Here is a 20,201-nt window from a genome sequence, read left to right as displayed (position 1 = left end):
GAGCGCGGAGGGAGGGAGGGAGGAAGGGAGGGAGGGAGGGAGGGAGGAGGGAGGGAGCGGGAGGGGGGAGGAGAAGGGCGGGAGGAGGGAGCGGGCGCGGGGGGCGGCGCGGCGCGGGGGCCGCGGGGCTCCCGAGGCACTGGGCTCCCGAGCTATGCGCCCGGTGCGCGCCCTTCTGTGCCCCGGGACGCGAGGGGGTGCCCGCCCTTCTTGGCCTGACGGTGCCCCCGGAGGGCGCTGGCCGAAGGGGTGTGGGCGCGGCTGGAAACTGGGGGGCCCTGGCACCGGGGAGCTCAGGAAAGGACACTGAGCAGGTGGGCTGCCGCTCCCTCTCCAGCCCACGGCTCCCTGGGTCGGGCTCCCTGACAGTCAGGTGGGGCCCGGAGCTGGGCTGCTGATCTGTAGGTGGGGTCCATGCCCCCTCTGCCCCCCACCCCCACCCCACGGCCTCCCGAGTGGAGCTGAGCGCCAGGAAACTGCCTGTGAACTGTATCTGAACACTTGGTCGGGAGGGTGGCTGGAGCTTGGGATAGATTCTCAAAGTCAATGACCCCAAAGGTTATCAAACAAACACCCTTACGCAGGACACAGTGCAGAGAAGACGCCCGGAAGCACCGTGGCCTGTAGGCGCCTCCAGGGACAGAGGCCCCTGTGTGTGCCCATGGACGCCCAGTGGCCAGGCGGGAGCGGGCTGGCCAGGACCCTGGTCTTAGAGCCCCAAGCCTCCTGGCTCCAGGGACAGACGGAATATGCTTCCCAACCCAGATCAGGCCCTCGCCAGCATCCGTGAGCAGCAAGGAGGAGTGCGAGGGGGTGGGGGCGGCACAGGGAGGGGGTGAGCGTGGAGGAGGGAAGTGACAGGCCTGTGGTGAGCGTCACCACCCCAGGCAGGCAGGTAGAAGAGGCCTGGGTACAGCCACACGTTCTTTCTCGCCTGGGACAACAGGGCGCCGGGGTGGGCGTCCTGTGTGCTCGGCCTGGGCTGGGTGCTACGGACACAGCGGGGGCCCCAAAACGGAGCTGGGGGGCAGAGTGTGAAGTCCAGGTGTCACCGTTGAGGTAGAGGCCCTTGGAGATCGCCGTGGGGGGAGGGCCACAAAAACTGGAGCTGGGAGCTCAGGGCCGGCACTGCAGGGGGGCTCACCAGGTCTGCGACTGTCACACCTCCCCACCGTCCCTCCCGAGCGAAGCGGCTGTTCCATGGACAGCCCTTGAGATCCGGCACCTCTCAGCAGGCAGAGGTCACAGCACACACACACACACACACACACTCACTCACTCACTCACTCACCCACCCACCCATGCTGACACACGCGCTCATGCGTGCTGACACACTCAGAACACACGTGCTTCCTCACGCACACCTACCAGGGCTCAGACACACGCTCACTGCCTCACACGGCTCACTCACCCACACATTCCCGTGCTGTTATTCACACATAGTCACGTACTCACACACTTGCACACATGCAGTTATTCACACACATTTACACCTCTTCACACAGTGATCCACGTGTGTTCACACTCACACCCTTGCTCATACCTCTCTCAAGGCTCACACAGTTGTTCGCACGCTCTCATACAGGTGCGCTCGCAAGCATCTCCACCCCCCCCCTCTCCGCGCCGGCCCTCCAACCCCAGCTGCTTTTCCTGGGTTTTGCTCTTTGAGAGCAAGCTGGCTGTGCCGGCTGATGCCCTGGGGCCAGAATGGGGAAGCGGAAAGCCAAGCCGGCCCCCCAATTTTCCGCACACCTCCACCCAAGCTCTGTGCTGCCCGGCAGCCGCGCCTCACTGCGCTGTTCTCGCCACCCCACACTCGGAGTGGGCTGGGTGACCCGGTGCCAGCCTGCCCCTGGGCACCCACATCAGGGAAGAGGAGCCCCTCCAGAGGCTGCCAGCCTGCCCCACCCCCAGGCCCGCCCCCTCCCCGCCTCCCGCATTGGTACCTGCTCCCAGGGTTCAGAGGTGGCTGCCTAGGTTCGGCTATTACAGGCTATTACATCGCAGGCGCCCTCTCACTGGGGGGGGGGGGGGGGGCGGTAGGTGGGATGCCCCCAAACCCCCGGGGGGAAGAAGCAAGTTGCGGGGAGAAAATTGGAGGAGGAAAACACCTACTGCCGCCCCTCGCCTCCTCCCCGGGCCAGGGGCGCTGCTCCTGCAAGAGGCGGCTCTGCCACGCGCCTTCGTGACGAGGCCCACCAAGGCCAAGGTCATGCGGCCTTCAGGAGGGCTGAAGAGACAGAGCCACAGGTGTCCTGAAAGCCCCCCAGTTTCTAGCAAACGGGTATCCAAGCCATGAATGGGCCAGGAGAGGGGATGGCCCCCTTTGTGTGGTCGGAGTCAGCTGGTCCCTGGCCCTGAGGCTGAGAGGGAGGGCCCAGCCCTGGGAGTGAGGGAGCCTGGGCACCAGGCAAACCATGCCAGCGTCCCCGGGGGCCCTGTGCTCATTGGCCAGCCCTCTTGGCTTCTCCGAATGTACAGGGGTGGGTGGGGAGAGCTTCTCTAGAGAGTTCTTCCGTGTGGAAATGCTTCGGGAGCAGCTCGGGGAGGCCCAGGGCCGGGGGTGTGGAAGGGGAAGGGCCTGGTCTGGTCTGGGCCTCCCTGCTGCCCTGCACCCTCCCCCGTTCCTTCCCTGTTACCCTGCCCGGCTCCCACTGTGTCCTTGCCCTCTCCTGCCTCCTCGGGGCCTCGGGTCTTGGCCACTGTCCTTCACTCGTACACTGTCACTGGCTCCCTGTCAGCTCTGTCCTCTCGGGACCACCTCAAAGACATCCTGGGCCTGCGAAACAAAGCCAAGAACAGTCTGCCTCCAGCCCCCGCCCCGGACTCCGGTTCTCGGGATCTCCGTTTCCTACTGACTCCGCCTTCTCTCACCACCTGCCTCTGGCCCTCTTCAGCCCTCATTCTAAAAACAAAGTCCTCGGCCACCGCCTGTCCCCAGGCCACTCCTCTCCGTCGGTCCCTGCAGCTGTTACCCCCTCCCCTGGCCGGTTGTTCCGCTCCTGCCACTTTTGGTGTGGCTGTCACAGCCTCCTCTGGGGACAGCCATCCTCAGCTCAGCCCTGATGTGGGGGAACCTCAGGCTGGGTCCCAGGGTCCCCTCTTCATCACACTGCCTCCCTGGCCGAGATGACAGCCACTGTCCCCTAGCTTCTGGGGTCACCAGCGGGCCTGGACCTCCCGGGGCCAGCATTCACCTGCACCCTGGAGCTGAAATGCGCCCCCCCCCCGAGAGACATCCCAGCCCCCAGCACAGGACTGGCACTTTGTGTGGAAACAGGGACTTTGCAGGGTCCTGAGATGGCGAGATGATCCTGTATTATCCGGGGCCCCAGATATAGTGATAAGTGTCCCGATAAGAGGGAGCCGGGAGGGCGTGGAGACACAGACACAGACTGGAGGCCGTGGGAGCACCAGGCACAGATCCGAGTGGCGCGGCCACAAGCCAAGGCGCACATGGAGCCACCCCTGCCTGGGAGAGGCGGGACCCTCCCCTAGAGTTTTCGGAGGGAGCATGGCCCTACTGACACCCACGTTTTGGACCTGTGGCCTCCAGGAATGTGAGAGACCCAATCTCTGCTTGAAGCCGCCTGCTCGTGGCCCCAGAGAAGGGGGCCCAGGCTCCACAGCGCCCTGCCCGCCGCACACCTCCCCTCTGGCCTCCCGGGTGCTCAGCCTCAGTGGACTCCACCCCCAGGCTTTGGAAACCAGGGTTGCCTCTCTCGTGCTCAGGAACAGCGGGTTCAGCCCAAGCATTCCGTCTCCTGCCCCGGCGGCCCCTTGGCCCCAGGCGCTGCAGCCCTTCAGCTCCGGGGCTGCGTCGGCTGTCTGGGGCCACAGTGGCTCTGTGCCACCCCTAGCGTTGGTGCCCTGCCCCGCGTGTCCAGAGCGGGGCCGTCTTTGCCTCTTCCTGCACGCCCTACCCTCCCCAGCCTGGAGCCCGGAGCCCACGGGAGCAGGGCCAGCGATGGCTGAACACTGCCCCCCCCCCCCCCCCCCAGTTCTCAGAGCAGCCCCTTCAAGGAGGTGTCGTCCCTCTAGGTGCCCTGCCCTCGTCCCCAGCCGGGGCCTGTGGACACCTGGCTGGCTGCCCCCTCTGACAAGCCCTGACTCGTTTAAACCTAAGCAGTGGATTCAGCTTAGGCTCCAGCTGGGCCCTGCCACGTCCAGAGGCACCTGACCTGCAGTAAGTCCTCAGAAATGTCCCCCACCCCAGCCCCGCGTCACTCAGAGTCAGCTCCTGGGTGGCCTCTCCTTTCCCGGAACAGCCCTCCCCTCCCGGAGCCGCTGCCCTGACTTTCATTGCCCTGTGTGTGCGAGTGTGAGGGTGTGTGTGTGTGCACGCGCGCGTGTGACTGCCCCAGCCGGCCCTCTGCCTCTGAGCCACCCCCCCACGCCTACTTCAGGCCACCCCCCTCCCCTGCCCCTCCCCTCCGTTCCCCCAGAGTACAGTCGGCACCCAAGCGCCTGCTCCTATGCAAGTCAAGATCAGCCCCTCCCGCTGCCACCTTTCCTGCCGCCTTCCCGGGGTGGCAGAGGCTTCTTTCTAAGTGCGCCCCTTGCGCTGCTCCGACGGCCACGGCGGCTCACGGTGGAGCCTCCCAGCCCTCTGCAGCTTCGCCCCCTGGGGCTTGCCGGCCGCAGCTCTCTCCCCTGAGCTCCACGTGGGCCTCGTGCAAATGTAGGAGGGCTGCTCGCCTGTCGGGATGTTGCTACAGGCCGTTTGCTTTTGCCCGACAGCTCTGGGTCCTGAGACCTCCCTTCCAATCTTGACCCACGAGCCCTCGCAGGGTGTGGCCCCGTTCACCTCCCTGGTGCCAGCAGGGGCCCCTGGGTGCCTCACAGCCACACTCCAGTCCGGAGAGAGGGTGGGTCCTGCCTGCAGGGCGCTGTCCCCTCTTGTGTGGGGTGACCCACGGGGCTCCTGGGCTGCCTTCCCTGGAGCCTAGCCTCAGGGGGTCTCCTCTGTACCACCGGCATTATTACACCGGTCCTACCCGCTTGTCATGGCACCAGGGGCCCCGACTGAGCTGGACCTGCCCACCAGGAAACAGCCTGAGGGCGCCGCGTTTCTGTCTCGCCAGGCCCTTGTGCCGGCCGCCCCTCCTCCCGCCAGCGAGGGGACTCGACCGAGGCCCTGACTCCTGGCTCCCCGCCAGTGCCCTTGCCCTGAGCCTGCCCAGCTCAGCAGAGATTGCCGGGCCGTGGAGCACATGGCCCAGAATAGTGCTATGATGCCGATGGGTGACATTCTATCGCTGGGCCACAACGCCGAGTGGCGCCTCCCATCCCCAAAAGGAGAAACCCGGGGACGCCGGATGCGCCGGGGCCAGGCCAGGCAGAAGGGCACGGTGCTCTGTGCATGGAGCCAGCACAGCGCCTCTGGCTCCTTCTCTCCTGGGCTGGCACTCCCGCAGCCTCGTCTGCTCCATTTTCATTGGTGACCCACGGCTGCCCAGGGAAGGCCTGGCTCCCGCCACCCGAGCAGAGGCCCCTCGTGTGGGACGGGGGGAGAGCAGCCAGGATGTAGTCTGCCGCCTGCGCAGCCCGCTGGGCTCGCCATCGGAGGGGCATTGCTCTGGGGACTGTCCCCCGCCATGCTGCCCTTTATGGGAGAGACCTGGGTCGCCAGTGTGCAGGCTTCATGGGCTGTGCCCTGGATCCCGTCTTGGGAGCCAGCGCCCACACGCTGCTCCCGGGGCTTGGCTCTGCTGGCTCACAGGGTGACCTCTTGGGTGGACGCTGAGCTGGGAGCCAGGCCGAGCCAGCACAGGTGGGCACACACAGCACTCCGCCTGTGCCCGTGAGGCCTGGCCAGCCTGAGAGTGCGCCCCCTGGTGCCGACGTGGGGGTGGCACAGAGCTCTGCCCACAGCCCAAATCCCACCAAGTTCTGAACCCCCAAGCCCGGTCCAGACAGCCAAGCAGGGCCTCCCAGGACGCCCCTGCTCCCCTCTCAGTGGAAGGGGTCGGGCCTGGCGCTCTGCCGCTGGCAGGTGCTCGGCAAATGCTCTGCTCTGAGTATAGCCTGGGCCCTAGAAGTGCCTAGAAGGGAGGAGAAGGGGTCCCCCTGGGACCTTCTGCTGGCCGCCTGGGGCCTTCTTGTCCAGCCCCGAGCCTGGAAGGCAGGGGAAGCGGCCAACAGGCAGCCCGAGGCTGGGCCTGGGCACGGAGAGGCGGAGCCTGGGAGCCGGCCTCAGCGGCCCCAGCGGCCCCTCGTGGCTCCCTCTTCTTCTGGGTCCCCAGGCCACGCCAAGAGGTAGCACACACACGTATTGCACAGTGTTTCTTTAATTGAAAGACAGCGATCGACCTCAGAAGCAGCCCCTCCTCAAGCTGGGCGCGATCGCTGGCAACCCCCACCACACCAAGGACTGGAAGGCAAGGGGACGGGAGTCCTAGCCATCGTGGGGCAAGGGGGACATGACAAGTGGGCTGGGGACTCCAGTGGCATGCTGGTCCCTCCCAGGAGACAGACTCTCAGGGTCTGGCTGAGTCCAGGGCTCCCCTCTTGAAGATGGAGCTTGCAGGGGGCGCATTACCTCCACCTACCGGCCTCTTCGAGCATCTTCCAGGCCTGGGTGGGGCCGGCTGGGAGGGGGGCCGTGGGGACCACGGCCCAGCCCACCCAGCGAGACAAGGACCAGACCCAGCCCGAGGATGTGAAAGACGAGAAGGAGGATGAGAGCGGACAGACAGGGAGACAGAGACAGAGGGAGAGGACTGGGCCGGGGGCCTGTAGAGCAGGGAGGCTCAGATGGATGGGCCATGAACTGGCTGCAGGCTGGCGGGGGACACAGGAGGACAGGGTAGCAGGAGGGTTGGACGCTGGAAGGGCACGAGGAGGGAGGTGTGGCAGGCAGGCGGGGTGTGTTCAGCCGGACAATGTTCCTTGGACTGGAGCCTCAGACAATTTGGCTTTGGGGTGAATGGGAAGAAAGCTTGGTGGGGGTGCCTCTGCATGGCTATGATGGGGGACAGGGGGCACGTGATGGGGGCTGGGGACCAAGGGTGGGGCTTGGTGGGCTGCGGCTGGGCACCCGGCGCTCCCCTGCTCTACCCCCCCCCATCAGGACATCCGCTGTGCTCCCCAGAGACCCGGCCCAGGCCACCTCGGCGGCGGCGGCTGCCTCTACTTTTTGTAGTTGCCAAACTGAATGGCCAGACGGTCCGTGACGCAGCGGAAGGTGGCCGGCTGCACCTCCCAGTAGGGCACGGGGTTGTTGAAGAGGCTGATGCCGTTGTAATAGGCCCGCTTGACCCCGAAGCCCACCGGGCAGAAGTCATTGACGCCCACCTTGGTGATGTTGTTGGTGTGCAGGTAGACCACCTGGGGGCAGAGGGGTGGCGCTCAGGCTCCGCCCCTCCCCCGCCCTCCCTCCGGCTGTGTCCCCACCACCAGCCCCTCCTGGGCCACGTTTCTTTGTGTTGCATCCACGCGGCCCTTTGAGGGCCTGGAGGTGATTCTCCCACGGTTTGCAAGAGCAAACCGAGGCTCGGGTATGGTTGTCGGGCGGCTCTTGGCATGGATGGGGGACGGAGGGCTGGGATAAGGGGCTCAGGCGGGGTGGCTGTGAGGTGAGGAGTCTGTGGGGCATGGGGGGTGGGGTGGGGCTGTCCATGCGGGAAAGAGGGCACCTTGGCCTCACCAGGCCTCAGTGGCATTGGCTCTCTAGCACACCCCCCCACCCGCCAAGTCCCTGAAAGCCTTCTCCATGGGAGAGGCTGGGGGACAGGAGGCCAGGGAGTAAGGACAGCAGGGCAGCGCTCCTCGGACGCGGAGCGGACACGGCCGCTAGGGGGCGCGCTCGGCCTGGCAAGGGGGCGCTGCCTTGGCAGGTGGGCTGTCCCCACGCAGGGACAGGGAGAAGGGCGGGCCTCCTGGCACACGGGAATGGGTCTGAGGAGAAGACTGAGGCCCAGAGCAGGGCCAAGTAAGGCCAAGTTCGCCTGCGTGACTGACAGCTCGGGTAGGGAAAGGGGCCCCTGGGAGGACCCCAGGCAAGGCCCGGTACCCCCACCTCGGCGCACTGCCTGCGCTGGACTGTCCCTGTCTGGCCACGGATCCGTGTGCCCCCTCCCCCCTTTCTCACCCAGACGGGTGGCTGACTTGCCAGTCACCCGAGAGAACCCTCTCTGCCCGCGCCCCGTCCTCCTCTTCTTCCCAGGGAGCCCCCCCTCTCCCTGTCGTCTTCCTCAGCACGGATCCTCGGCCCCAAGGAAGGGCTGTCCTGGCCTCGAGGTCCCGCTGTGCTCCGCCCAGACCGGGCCTGTGCGGGGCCCCAGCAAGGAGGGGCCCGGGCTGAAGACCTGCCCTGGGGACACAGGCTCTCCCGGCCCCCAGCCTTAGAGAGCCCGGCGCCAGGGCCTGCCCACCCGGTGGCTCTCACCTGGAGGAGCTTGAGGTCGGGGAGGCCAGCAGGCACCCTGGACAGCTTGTTGTTGTCCAAGTGCAGCTCCCGCAGGGTGGGCAGAAAACTCAGGCTCCCGTTCTCGATCATGCGGATCTGGTTGTGGCCTAGGCCCAGTCTGTGAAGGGGGGGATGGGATATACTGAAAGGCCAGAGGAGAACCGGCCGGTGGGGCTGGGCCCACAGGCCGCGTGGGGCTGGGGTGCCGTGGCACCCACTCGGGCCCCTAGCCCACCTGTACAGCTTGGAATAGCGGAGCAGATCCTCCAGCTCGATAGCCTGGATCTTGTTGTGGTCCAGATGGAGTTCGTTCAGAGTCTCGGGGAGGTCTGCCAGGAAAAGAGGATGCTCTCAGCTGAAGGCAGGAGGGGAGGCCGCGTGTGTGCGCCGGTGCCGTGTGTCTGCGCGCACGCGCGCGCACGCAAGTGGGTGCGTGCACACTCCCAAGCTTGCTGGAGCAGGGAGCCCAGCTTGGGTCCAGGTGGGGAGAGGCGCTGCCAAAGCCCTCCCTGAGTAGGCTGCGAGGCACCAGATGGCTCCAGGCCCCCCACCGCTGCCCATCTGTGCTTTCCTACCTTTGGGGATGCCAGTGAGCTTGGCCTCAGAGATGCGCAGGTAGTTGAGCTTCAGGCCATCGAAGGCTCCAGGTTCAAAGCCGCTGTTCTCCAGGGGGTTCCCACCCATCTCTAGGAGAGAGGCCCCCTCAGCCCTGGAGCTGGGCTGGGCATCCGCCCGCATGTCCCCGGGGCCGGTCATCTTCCTGGCTCGGGCTGGCCCCGCCCCGGGCTGCTCGACTGTCCTGGCCCTTTCCCTTCCCTTCCCTTGCCCCGCAGGCCCCTGGTTTCTGGTCGCCGTGCCTTGGCAGCTCTGGGGCATGCCTCTAGACGAGTCTCCAGAAGGGTCCCCGAGGCCCCCGGCTTTGCCCCTGGCTGCCCTGGATGGCCCAGCCCCCGGCGGCTCCGGCTGGAGGAGCCCCGCTGCCCGACCCGTTCCTGCCGGCCGCCGGGTCGAGGCCCGCGGCGGGCCGGGCCTCGCTCGCTCACCGATGCAGTTCATGTTGCGCAGCCCGCTGAAGACGCCCTTGGGCACCTTGCGGATGCGGTTGTCATGGATGCGGAGCTCCGCCAGGGAGCTGGGCAGGTTGGGGGGGATCTCCACCAGGTGGTTCTTGGAGATGTAGAGCTTCTGCAGTTTCCTCAGGGGGCTGAAGGCCTTCGCGTGGATCTTGGAAATCTTGTTGTTCACCAGGACGAGGGCCTGAGGCAGCGAGGGGGCCGGAGTGACGGCGCCCGCGCTCCCCCCGCCCCGCCCGCCCGCCCGCCCGCCCGCGCCTCTCCCTCTCTCCCCCCCTCCGTGCCACCCAGCTCCATGGTGGCGCTTCACGGATGTGTGGGCCCCAGCTGGGCCTCGAGGCGATCCGGGTGTGCTCGCGGGCAGAGGGCCACGCGGGGAGCCAGCGCTCAGGCCCCACCCCGCCCGCTCTCCCCGTTGGCGCCTTGGCTGCAATGCCCTCTTTCTTCCTGTGCTGCTGGCAGGAACCCACGAGACGAAATGTTTTCAGTCCCAGAGGGAGTGGGGCTGGGGGACCCTGTCCTCCACTTCTGGCTGCTGACGCCCGCACATGTGCCCCTGACCCTCCTGCACATCCCATGCATGGGTCCACACCCAGGCGGACCCAGCCCCTGGCTGCGGGCCTGCCAGCTCCTCGCAGCCCCTCCGGAGGGGCCGGGATGGGCTTACGTAGAGGTGCTGGAGGCCTTTGAAGTCGTCCTTTCGGAGCTCGGAGATGTCGTTATTCTGCAGGTCCAGCAGGGTGGTGTCGGGCGAGATCTCCTTGGGCACGGCCTTCAGACCTGGGGGCCAGCACCGCCGTCACCCGCGGGAGCCGCGGCCGCGGCCACGGCGCCGGAGTGCCACGGGGCGCGCTGGCACGGACCGCCCGGCGCAGACAGACGGCCGCCCTCCCACACCGCCATCAGGATGCCCGCCCGCCCACTCCCTTCCACGTCCGTCCCACCGGACTGACCCAGGTCAGAGCACTGGACGACCCGCAGGTGGCAGTGGCAGCCGAAAGGGCACATGGCACTGAAGGTGGGCGGGAGGGCGTCCAGGTCCGGGATGCCCGAGGTCGAGTCGGCACCCGAAGCCTCCTCGTCATTCAGCATGGGCAGCCCGTCGTCCAGGGTGAAGTCCCAGAAGGCTTTTTGCTCAAACGGCAGGGCCTGGCTCAGGGCCAGCAGGGACGCCAGGAGCCACAGGGGCCACATGGTGGGTGTGCCTGGGAGGCGGGGCGAGGAGGGCCGTCAGGAGGGCTCGGCCAGCCCCCGTGCCCGTGCTCTGGGCCTCCCCGGTGGCGCTCCCAGGCCTGGGGGCTGGGGTGCCGTGTGGCTCGGCCTCGTGTCCCTCATCCCTCACCCAGGGCAGCCAGACCCTGGTCGGGGAGGGAGGCCTGGGCCGCAGGAGACACCGGGCGGGGGCGCCGCTAGCTTCCTTCTCCTCCCCGCCTTCCCCAGGCAGGACTTGGCCCCCGTGGGCAACACTGTGCCTTCCCTGTTAGAGTCTGCACCCCTCCAACACACACAAACACACACACACACACACACACACACACACACACATGCACACACACCCCTGAGTCAGCCGGCAGCCTGCCCGGGGGTCAGAGAGGCCAGCGTGGGAGGTGGAGAGGGAAAGCCAACCATTTTCCCCCCACGGGCTTTGAAGAATTCAGATGTAAAGATGGCGTGGTGGCCCTGGCCAGTGCCACAGCTCAGGGCAACAGGGGCCACACTCGGGAATGTGCTAGGCCACCACGAGTCGCTTCCTTTCCTGCCCAAACCCCCTCGCAGCACACCCACGTTTTTCTAAGGAAGGCGTGAGGCCCAGGCGCCCCGCTGAGGAGAGGGGCGTGCTCCCAGGCCACGGGTGGAATGACAGGGCTGGAGGGGCGCCCCTCCCCCTGCCCCCCAGGGCCTTGGCTTCCTCCCCTGGCCCAGCCCGAAGAGCCCCGGGCTCCCGCGTCGGCTCCCGCCCTTCCTTCTGCCCATGGCTCAGCCCCCTGGAGAGGCCACCGGAGGGGAGCAGGCTGCTGCCAGGGTGGCGGGCAGGGGCAGGCTTGTCTGGAGGCCCCCCCGGCTGGGAAGCGGGGAGGGGGCAGTCCTGCCCGAGCCTGCCCCCGGGCTCACGTCAGCCTGCCTCCTTCCTGTTCCAGCAGAGGTCGCCCACCGTCCAGTGGCGGCTCCTCGGCCAAAAGATGCTGTCAGGAAAAGGCTGGAGCCCCGGCCTCTCCCACTGTCCCCACCTGCTCGGATTTACTGGGAAGGCCTATGGAGGTTCCCAGGCTGGGGGTCGAATCGGAGCTGTAGCCTCGGGCCTACGCCAGAGCCACAGCAACATGGGCTCCGAGCCACGTCTGTGACCTACACCGCAGCTCACGGCGGCGTCAGATCCTTCACCCACTGAGGAAGGCCAGGGATGGAACCCACAACCTCATGGTTCCTAGTCAGATTCGTTAACCACTGAGCCACAACAGCACCTCCCCCAGCCTCACTTTTCCATGTGTTAAATAGAAATGGGTGCCTGCCGCATGGGTCTCCTAGGCGCAGGCTGTCTGGGGTTGCCCTGGGTGCAGGTCCCCGTCTTGGCCCGGGGAGGGGCGGTTTAGGGCTTCAGCGGGCCTGGCTGCAGTGGTGGAAGGAGGTCCTGGCTGGGCATGGAGGGCTCTGCACCTCGGGCTCAAGCGGGTCCCCATCCTGGGGCCCCCTCTCGCCCTCCTCAGGCACCACCTACACCCCACTCCTACCCCGCCGCCAGCTGGTCACGTGCGAGGCTGGGGCTGGGGGCCCAGCAGCCCCCCAGTGCCCCTCGCAGGCCCAGCAGCCCTCCTGAGTGTGGAACGCACCGTGACAGGCTCAGAAAAGCTGCCTGCCTGCCCCAGGTCGCACAGCAAAGTGAGGGACCCTCTCGCTGAGGCAGCACCCTGCTGCCCTGGCTCCTTCGAGTCTCAGGAGCCCATGGTCACAGTCCAGGTCCCGCCAGTGCCAGGCTGGTCCAGTAGGGCCCAGGGGAGCCCCCAGGGAGCCATGGTGCAGAGCAGGGAGAAGGCTCCGGGCTTGCCTACCTGGCTGCGGGTCCCTCCTTCTTCCCACGAGCGTGCAAAGCCCAGGGCGCAGCCGGGTGGACCTAGGCCTCCCAGGCTCGCTGCTGCTGCCGCTGCGCAGGGCCTTGCCCAGGTGCTGCTGGACGCCCAGGGCTGGGAGGAGGAGGAGGCGCAATGGAAAGAACAGGAAGGGCAGGATGGAGGCAGGAGGCTGAGATGGAGCAGGAGAGGGAGGAGACTGCTTCCCCCTGGCCGGGCACCCCTGCCAAAGCCGCTACCTCACAGGGGATGACTCAGGCTGGAAGGCCCTGCGGGAGCCTTGGGAGGCGCTGGGATCCACTGTCCACCTGGCCAGGTGGGGGGGGAGGGGGCGCTCAGACAGGCCTCCTGCCGCCTGGTGGGACTGGCCCGGGGCTGGGGGCCTCCACGGGGGACCGCGGCCTATGTCTGGCACCTCCACCATGAGAGGCTGGACGGGCGCTGGGAAGGCCAACCAGGGCAGGACAGCCACTGGGGCCCCAAGTGGGCTCCTGGGTCCTTCCCCGAGGGGACGGGTCACCTCTGGAGGAGGAGAGCCGGCTCAAGGCTGCTGTGCCTGGTTGCCTGAGGTCGCTGTATCTGGGGCCCCATGAAGAGGCTGAGGGAGGAGCCCGGGGAAGGGGCCGGCTGAGTAAGGCTCTTTCTGATGGGGAGGGGGGCTGAGGGCTTGGAGGCCCTGCACCAGGGCCCCGTGACAGAGCAGAGGACAAGGTTTGGCTGGTTCTCCCCAGCTCCTGGCTGGGCCCAGGCAGTGGGCAGGCTGGCGGGCTTTCCGGCACAGCCCGCATTTCCCTTCAGAGAACGGGCGAGAGACTCAGTGGTCGGAACTGTGCAGAGGAGAGGGGCCGGCCCGACGCCGAGTGCAGGGAGATGAGGGCGGGGCGGGGGGCCCGCACCCGCGCCAAGAGTGCCTCCATTTCGCCGAAGAGAAAACCGGGTCTGGAAGGAGGAACCAACTTTCCCCAAGTCAGACGGCAGAGGGGCGATGGGGGTCTCGGGCTGGCTGCGTGTGCAGATAGCCCGGGGAGGAAGCCTACGTCGGTGGAGGCTGGGGTGGGGCTGCGGCCCCCAGACAGATGCTGTGAGGCCCCGGGCAAGCCCCCCCGCCCCCACTCCGCCCCGGGCTTCGGTTTCCCTTCATCAGCCTTCCCGGGCATGGCCCCAAGGACTTGAAGGAGCCTCGAGCCCCATCAAAGTGTTCCCTGAGCTCAGTGGAGCCCGCCCCTCAGAGGACAGGGAAGAAGTGATGGCTGCGCGGCCACAGGCCGGGCGCCCACAGGCGGGAGCGAGGGAAGAGGCCGGGCTGCCCGGAGCCTGTGCCGGCCGCCCAATAGGGCCCTCCTTGTCTGGCCCTCTGAAAGCCAGCGCAGTCCTCCGAGCGGGATTGCTCCAGGTCATGGCCAAACAAGACACACTGGCAGCCCCTGAGAACATGGAGGGGCCGTGCCAGGCATTCAGGGCAGGCCAAGGGCGGCGGGAGCGGGACTTGAGGTCTGGCAGGCCCCGGAGCTCATCTGCAGATGTGTGGCCCGCAGCTGCCAAGTCACAGACGCCAGAGGCTGGGCGCTGTCCTGCAGCCTCAGCCCCGGTGTCTGGCCCCACTGAGCAGCCCGACCTGAACCTGGGCGCGCGTGCCACCTTCCACCCAGCCCTGGCGGTCCCTGGGACTGCAGGGCACCCCTGCTCCCTCCTCTCTGTCCACCAGAGGACAGGTTCTACCAGCAGGACTCAGCTGGCCCCCGGCTGCTCCCCACTGCCCTCCCAGGCCCAGCCCACCGGCCCCCCACAACTCTAGCCTGCACTCGGTGTCAGCCAGAGAGAGGGGACGAGAGCCATCCATCCATGGGTCTCTGGAAGCTTATGTGCATGAGTGCGTGCATGTGTGCGTGCGTGCGTGCGTGCGTGCGTGCGTGTGTGTGTGTGTGTGTGGCTGTGTGAGGGGCTGATGGCTGGAGTGGGGAGAGGGTGGGCCCTGTGTCCTGCACCCACCCCCCCGCGCCGACAGCCATCGCCTCAGCCTGCGCTCCAGGTACATGGCAGACGGCTCCTTCCTGCTGGGGCCCTGGTGCTGCTTGGGTGACTGGGCAGAGCTGGGTCCTGGACGCCTCCGGGGGCAGACTCAGCCTGGCTGTGGGCATCAGAGGCTGCAGGGGGCCCGCAGGGAGCCCGATCCTCGGTGGCTGGCCAGGCCCGGCGTCTCTCCCCACAGCATTGCGGATGGCCGTCCACCTTCGCCCACCCAGCTGGGAAACCTCTGGAAAGCAGGAGGGTCCAGCTGCCGGCCTTCTGCCACGCCAGGGGTCAGGCAGCAGATGATCAAGGTCAGCCGGGAGTCCTGGGCGTCCTGGTCCTGCGGCACCTGAGCTGTGTGCCCCTCCTCCTCCTCCCACTCACTGAAGAAACACGACGACCGGAAGGAGGGGCCATTTCTACTTGACGGATGGGAAAACTGAGGCTCAGAGGAGTCTGCGCGAAACTTGGTCAAGGATACGCAGTGAGGGGAGTTCCCATGGTGGCTCAGCAGTAAAGAACCTGACCAGTATCCATGAGGACGCGGGTTCGATCCCTGGCCTCTCTCAGTGGGTTAAGGATCCTGCATTGCTGTGGCTGTGGTGTAGGCCGGCAGCTGCATCTCCGATTCGACTCCTGGCCTGGGAACTTGCATATGCTGCGGGAGTGGCCCTAAAAAAAGAAGGGGAAAAAAAAAAAAAAAAGGCCACGCAGCGAGGGAATGGTAGGGCTGGACTCTGCACCTGCCGTGTGTTTGGCCCCGCCCTGTGCCACTGCAGACTCTGCTGCAGACCCCAAAGTCACAAGATCCCCAGCTCCCTGGGTTGCAGAGGGGGCGGGACCAGCCCCCAGGTCCCTGGAAATTCCTTGAGCGCTCCCCCCAGTGGCTGGGAGGTGACACTGGTGGAAAGAAGGGCCCTGCTATGGGGGTCCTGCACCCCCTTGCTTGCATCATGAATCCTCCGGAAACCTGGCATCTCTCTCGCTGCCCCCATCAATAGCTCCTCTCAGCCCCCAGGGCAGGGGCCAGATGCGGCTCCTCGGCCCCAGCACACCTATCAGCCAGCCCTGCTGCCTCCACCTCCAGCTGCAGAGAAGTGGCCTGGAAAAGCCATCATCCCAGCCTGGCCCGGGAGGCTCCCCAACATTTTAGATCCCAGCAGGCGCCAGACCCCACAGGGAGACGTTCTCAGCCTGGCTCCCAGCACCTGGGCCTTGTCTGCCTTGCTCCCTCGCTGAGCCAGGCCAAGGCAAGGGGCTTGGCCCTGCTCCCGGGGCAGGAGAGCGGCTGGGACTCGGGGAGGGGGGCCCTGGAGCCCCTGACCCTCCTGGGCCCCAGGTTTCTTTCCTGCAGCCCCTTCCAGGTACCTGGCCCCTCTCTCAATGCCCTTTGCCTTTCTCCCTCAAGTCCTACTTCTGGTCCCCAAACCCCTAATCCCACGGCCACTCAGGCCTCTCACTGCCATGTCCCACTTGGCCATCTGACTCCCCCAGAGGCAGCTGTGTGGGAGACGCAGGGGTGGCTTCTGAGTTAAGAGTCTGAGCCACTCCCAGCCGCGACTGCCCCTTGTCCTGCCTCGGATCGTGGGCCGGGAGAGCTGGGTGCGTGGAGGCAGGATAGAGCCCCGGGTCCCCTAAACCTGAGAGATGTGTCACTATAGACAGGGGGCAGGCACGAGTCATCTGAGTCCCTGGCACCTTCCCTAGGCTTGGGAATGTCAGTGATGCTGGGCCGCCAAGGGGCACGAGCTGGTGCTGCTCTGCAGGCCACAGTGGGGGTCGGGCAGCATGCGGAAGAGCTGAGGCTGGTGGGCTCTGGGTAAGAAGGCAGCTGCCACAGCCCCCGCGGGAAGGGCCCACCCCCCAGCAGACAGGGCGGGGCTTCAGGGCTCCCAGGAGCCCGGAGTCGCAGATGGGAGGTGGGCTTTCACCGCGGGACCTCCCATCTGGAAGGTGGGGAGATGATTTCTGGAAGGCTGGAGAAAGGTCTGGCTATGGGCTACCAGTTAGCCTCAGTGGGCCTGCAGCCTGGGGCCAGGGTGGCCCCTTCCCACGCCCCCCAAGCAGTCCCCCCCGCCCATCCCCCACTGGTTTCCTCAAAAATGGGATTCATAGAAAAGGGTTTGTGGGTGATCAGGGTGTGGGCCCCAGTATCCAGGCCGAGAGGCCAGAAGGGACGGAAAGGGCGCTGACTGCCCCGGGCTCCAGCTGCCGGGAGGGGGCAGAGCCAGCAGGCCCGCGCGCTCCCCGCCATGCTCACGGCAGTGCCCCAGCAGAGCCGCCCTCACCCTCCAGCCCCTCGATTTGAGCGAAGCCCTGGGGCGGGAGTGTCCCCTCCCACCAGCAGACCCAACAGGCGTGGGGAGGGGGCCAGCTCAGGGCAGGGACCAAGCTGTCCCACCCTGGGGACCCTGATGAGGAGGTGCGTGTGGGAAGATCTTTCTAACAATCCAGGGTGTTGGCAGAAGAGCAAGGAAGGGGAGGGCCCCAGACACGCCACCAAGTGGACAAACGGCCCAGTGGCCTAGCACATGCGGCTGCGGAGGCCCCGGAGCTGGGGCTGGGGCCCTGCCTGGGGGCGGGCCAGACAGCGCTGGGCCCTGCTGGGAGTCTGGGCTCGTGGCTGCTGCCGCGGGCGGCTCACATGCTCTGACGATGGCCCTGGGGACTGGCCACTCTCTCAGGCTGCAGGGCTGTGCTGCAGGGGGTGGAGGAGGGCCGGCAGTGGGCGGGCCTGGGAAACAAGCTCATTCCATATCCTCTGGGACTTGATGCCGGGCTGGAAGGGACACTTTGTGGTCTCGAGTGACTCCAGATTATTGCCAAAGAAAGGACATCCCCTCTCCTCCCCATTCACGCTCTGCTGAGGTGCCAGGGCCACTGGTGGGATTGGGTAGGAATTCGGGCCAAAGCTCGTATGTCACAAGACGGTTAGAGGCCCAGCACCCCACCTTTCTGAGCCCCTAAAATAGGCCAGCATAAAACTGCCACCAGACCCATCGGCCAAGGGGCCGGGCCTTAGACCCCCCATCTACGCAGGCGTCTCTGCTCCAGGGCAGGGCACGAAAGCCGTAGGATGGTTAATGCCCCTGTGACCTGGGTCCTTGGGTTTAGAAGGTGGGCCAGCCAGGGTGGCAGGGCAGCCACTCAGCTGCTGGCTGGCTTTCTACCAGAGCCCTGTGCTCAAAGGCTCACCCACATTGGGCCACGACAGCCGGACATGGGCAAGTTCCGTACGAAGGTGCCTTTGCCCAACCACCGGCCCTCCCTGCGTGCGGAGGGCACAGGTGGCTGCGTGTCGCCAGGAGGCGCTCACGTGCGTCCACGCGAGGCGCACGCCTCCTCCACCTCGTGAGCCCCCACCCCTGGCTGCGGATCCCTGGGAACCTTCCTTCCTGGCCCGGAGGGGGCCTGAGCACCTCCAGTTTGTCGCATCGATCCCGATGGGTGGCCGGCCAGGGCCAGGTGAGGGCACACAGTTGGAGCCCCCGAGGATGGGACTGGCCACCACATCAGCGACCTGAGCATCCCTGACAAAGCTTGTTCAACTGCCCGCTGCCCCCACCCATTGCCCTGCCCCAGAGCAGCCTGGGCCTTCTGCTCCACTCAGCGGGACCAGCTCAGAAAGCTCTCACCGCCCAGTGCCCAGGCCGCAGCCCCGCCCATGGGGCAGCAGCGAGGGTGGTGCCCCATCTCCCAGCCTGCCAGGGCCCTGGGTGGCACACCCAGGGAGCTGCATTCTCCCTTGCTTCTCTCCTGGGTCCCTTGCAGGTCCCATGGCATGTGGCTTTCCTCGTCAACACCCGAGTGTCATGGAGGGCTCCTTGGGTGCCAGGGGGTCAACAGCTAGGTTTGTGAGTCAGGAGCCCTGGGTCCTGGCCCCGTTTTGCCCTGACTGCCTGTGCGACGGTGGGCTGTTCCCCGCCCCTGTCTGGGCCTCAGTTGCCCTCTCTGTACAATGGACGGGGTGGGACCAGCAGGGCCACGCCTCCCCTCCCAAAGGGCTCTGGGGGAGAACCTTGCTGCTGGGAGTCTCGAACCTCACCCCTCCCTGAAGCTGCCCATCCTGGGAGGATGGTGTCCTCTTGTTTACCCCTGGGGCCCCTGGAGTTTCCTTCGGCACCCTGTTCCTTTGGAGCCCCGATCCAAGGGGATTCCGGGGACAGAGGGAACTGAGCCACCCAGAGCCCCCACACCTTGACGAGGTGGAGGCAGGGTGCCATAGGGACTGCTCCCCAGCGGAGCTCGGGCGGGTGCCCGGGGTCCTCCTAACCAGGGCCAGGTGCGAAGCGCAGAGCGAGGCCAGCGGGACTGGCAGTCAAGGAGGAGGGCCATGGGCAGAGCCAGGGTGCCAGCCACCCAGCCTGGGCGGCGGGGGTGGGGTGGTCAGCCAGGAGAAGAGCGCTGGGGGGGAGACGGGGAGGGCGGACGACACGCAGCCGAGCTGAGCTGGGTCGGGGGAGAGGGAGGGGTGGAGAAAGTTCCCGGAGGAGGGAAGGGAGAAGAGGCAGAAATGGGACAAGGACCAAGGGGGCCGCAGGGTGGCGATGAAGGGGCGCGGACCGGGAGCCTGCAGAGTGCGTGGGAATCGGCCAGCAGCTAGGGGCGGAGAGGGTGGGAAGGGGGCAGCGGGAACGGGGGCAGTGGGGCACGGGGTAGGGACGAGGAGGGAGAGCGTGGGGGAAGCGGGGTCGAGGCCATCTCGAGGACAGTGAGGGGCAGCAGATCCAGGGATGAGACCGCGAGGGCTGCAGCTCAGGGCCAGGGCAGGAGCAGCGGGGCCAGTGCGGGGCTTGCGCGGGGGCCCTACCTGGGGAGGGAAGCGGCCGGGCGCAGGCTGGCTGGTTGGCAGGCTCGGGGATCAGGCAGTCCGGGTGTCCGTCGTCCGTCAGGCCGTCGGAGAGCAGCTGCTCACTCCCGGGCAGTTCGTGGAGAGAGGGAGACAGAGGCGGCGGGAGGGAGGCTAAAGGCTGGGCGGGCGGGCGGGCCGACTGGGAGGGGACGGCGGGGAGGGGGCGGAGAGGGAGGAAAGGAGGGAGGGGGCTGGTAGGGTGGAGAGGGAGGGAGGGAGGGAGGGGGCAGGCTTCCCGGCCCCCCTGGCAGCTTCAAAGGGAGCAATTTTCCTGTAGACGGCGGCGGTGGCGGGGTTAGCGACTCCCCTTCCCCGTGCGCCCCCCAGGACCCTCCCCCCTCCCCGCCCTGGGGCGTCTGGAGAAAGGACACACACTGTAACTCACACGAGGACCCTTAGCGTTTCTGGGCCGGCGCGGCCTCAGAGATTCAAAGTTTCCATTGTCCGGATGGGGACACTGAGGCCCAGAGAGGGGCGGGAGCTGGCTCGCTGGCGCTTGGCGGGCAGAGGGGGAGGTGGCCTCTGACTGCTAGTCCCGTGAGTGGCCCCCGGAATTCTATCCTGAGCCTTCCCGGAGTCTGAGCCTGAAAAGGAGGTGGTTCTTTGGAACTGGGGAGGCAGCTGTTGTGGATTTCTGGAAGGGCTTGATCTAGGCTCCTGGGCACTCTGGACGCCCCACCTCCTGCCCCCACTCCGGCCTTTTTGCCCTAAAAAAGAAGAACACATCATGTCTGTGTGATCTCAGGATGCGACTCAGCTGGGGGCTGGCAGGAGGCAGCACAGATTCTGGG

At 66.8% G+C, this 20,201-nt stretch overlaps 1 protein-coding gene across 2 annotated transcripts; it reads right to left on the bottom strand.

Annotated features, from left to right (window-relative positions):
- Positions 1 to 6,272: 6,272 nt before the first annotated feature.
- On the bottom strand, positions 6,273 to 19,530 carry BGN (biglycan). 2 transcript variants are annotated; one of them, NM_001444891.1, is given in 8 exon segments: positions 6,273 to 7,329; positions 8,390 to 8,528; positions 8,646 to 8,739; positions 8,986 to 9,096; positions 9,454 to 9,667; positions 10,151 to 10,263; positions 10,437 to 10,688; positions 19,369 to 19,530. In NM_001444891.1, coding segments are annotated over 7 exon segments (1,110 nt in total). In that variant the 5' UTR covers positions 10,678 to 10,688; positions 19,369 to 19,530; the 3' UTR covers positions 6,273 to 7,131.
- Between the last annotated feature and the right edge of the window lie 671 nt (positions 19,531 to 20,201).

The sequence above is a fragment of the Sus scrofa genome, chromosome X (assembly GCF_054392235.1).
Source record: "Sus scrofa isolate SSC_HxYL_T2T_F1_AM1 chromosome X, Sscrofa_HxYL_maternal_Yorkshire_Landrace_v2.0, whole genome shotgun sequence".
NCBI classification, from domain to species: domain Eukaryota; kingdom Metazoa; phylum Chordata; class Mammalia; order Artiodactyla; family Suidae; genus Sus; species Sus scrofa.
Note: the sequence above shows the minus strand (reverse complement) of the source record. Positions and strands in the feature narration are given on the sequence as shown.

Coding starts and splice junctions, on each gene's coding strand:
- BGN (XM_085006352.1), bottom strand. CDS start 10,677: ATGTGGCCCCTGTGGCTCCTGGCGTCCCTGCTGGCCCTGAGCCAGGCC. Junction 9,668..10,150: donor AAGGCCTCCAGCACCTCTAC/GTAAGCCCATCC, acceptor TCGCTGCCTCAG/GCCCTCGTCCTGGTGAACAA. Junction 8,529..8,645: donor CGCTATTCCAAGCTGTACAG/GTGGGCTAGGGG, acceptor CCCCCTTCACAG/ACTGGGCCTAGGCCACAACC.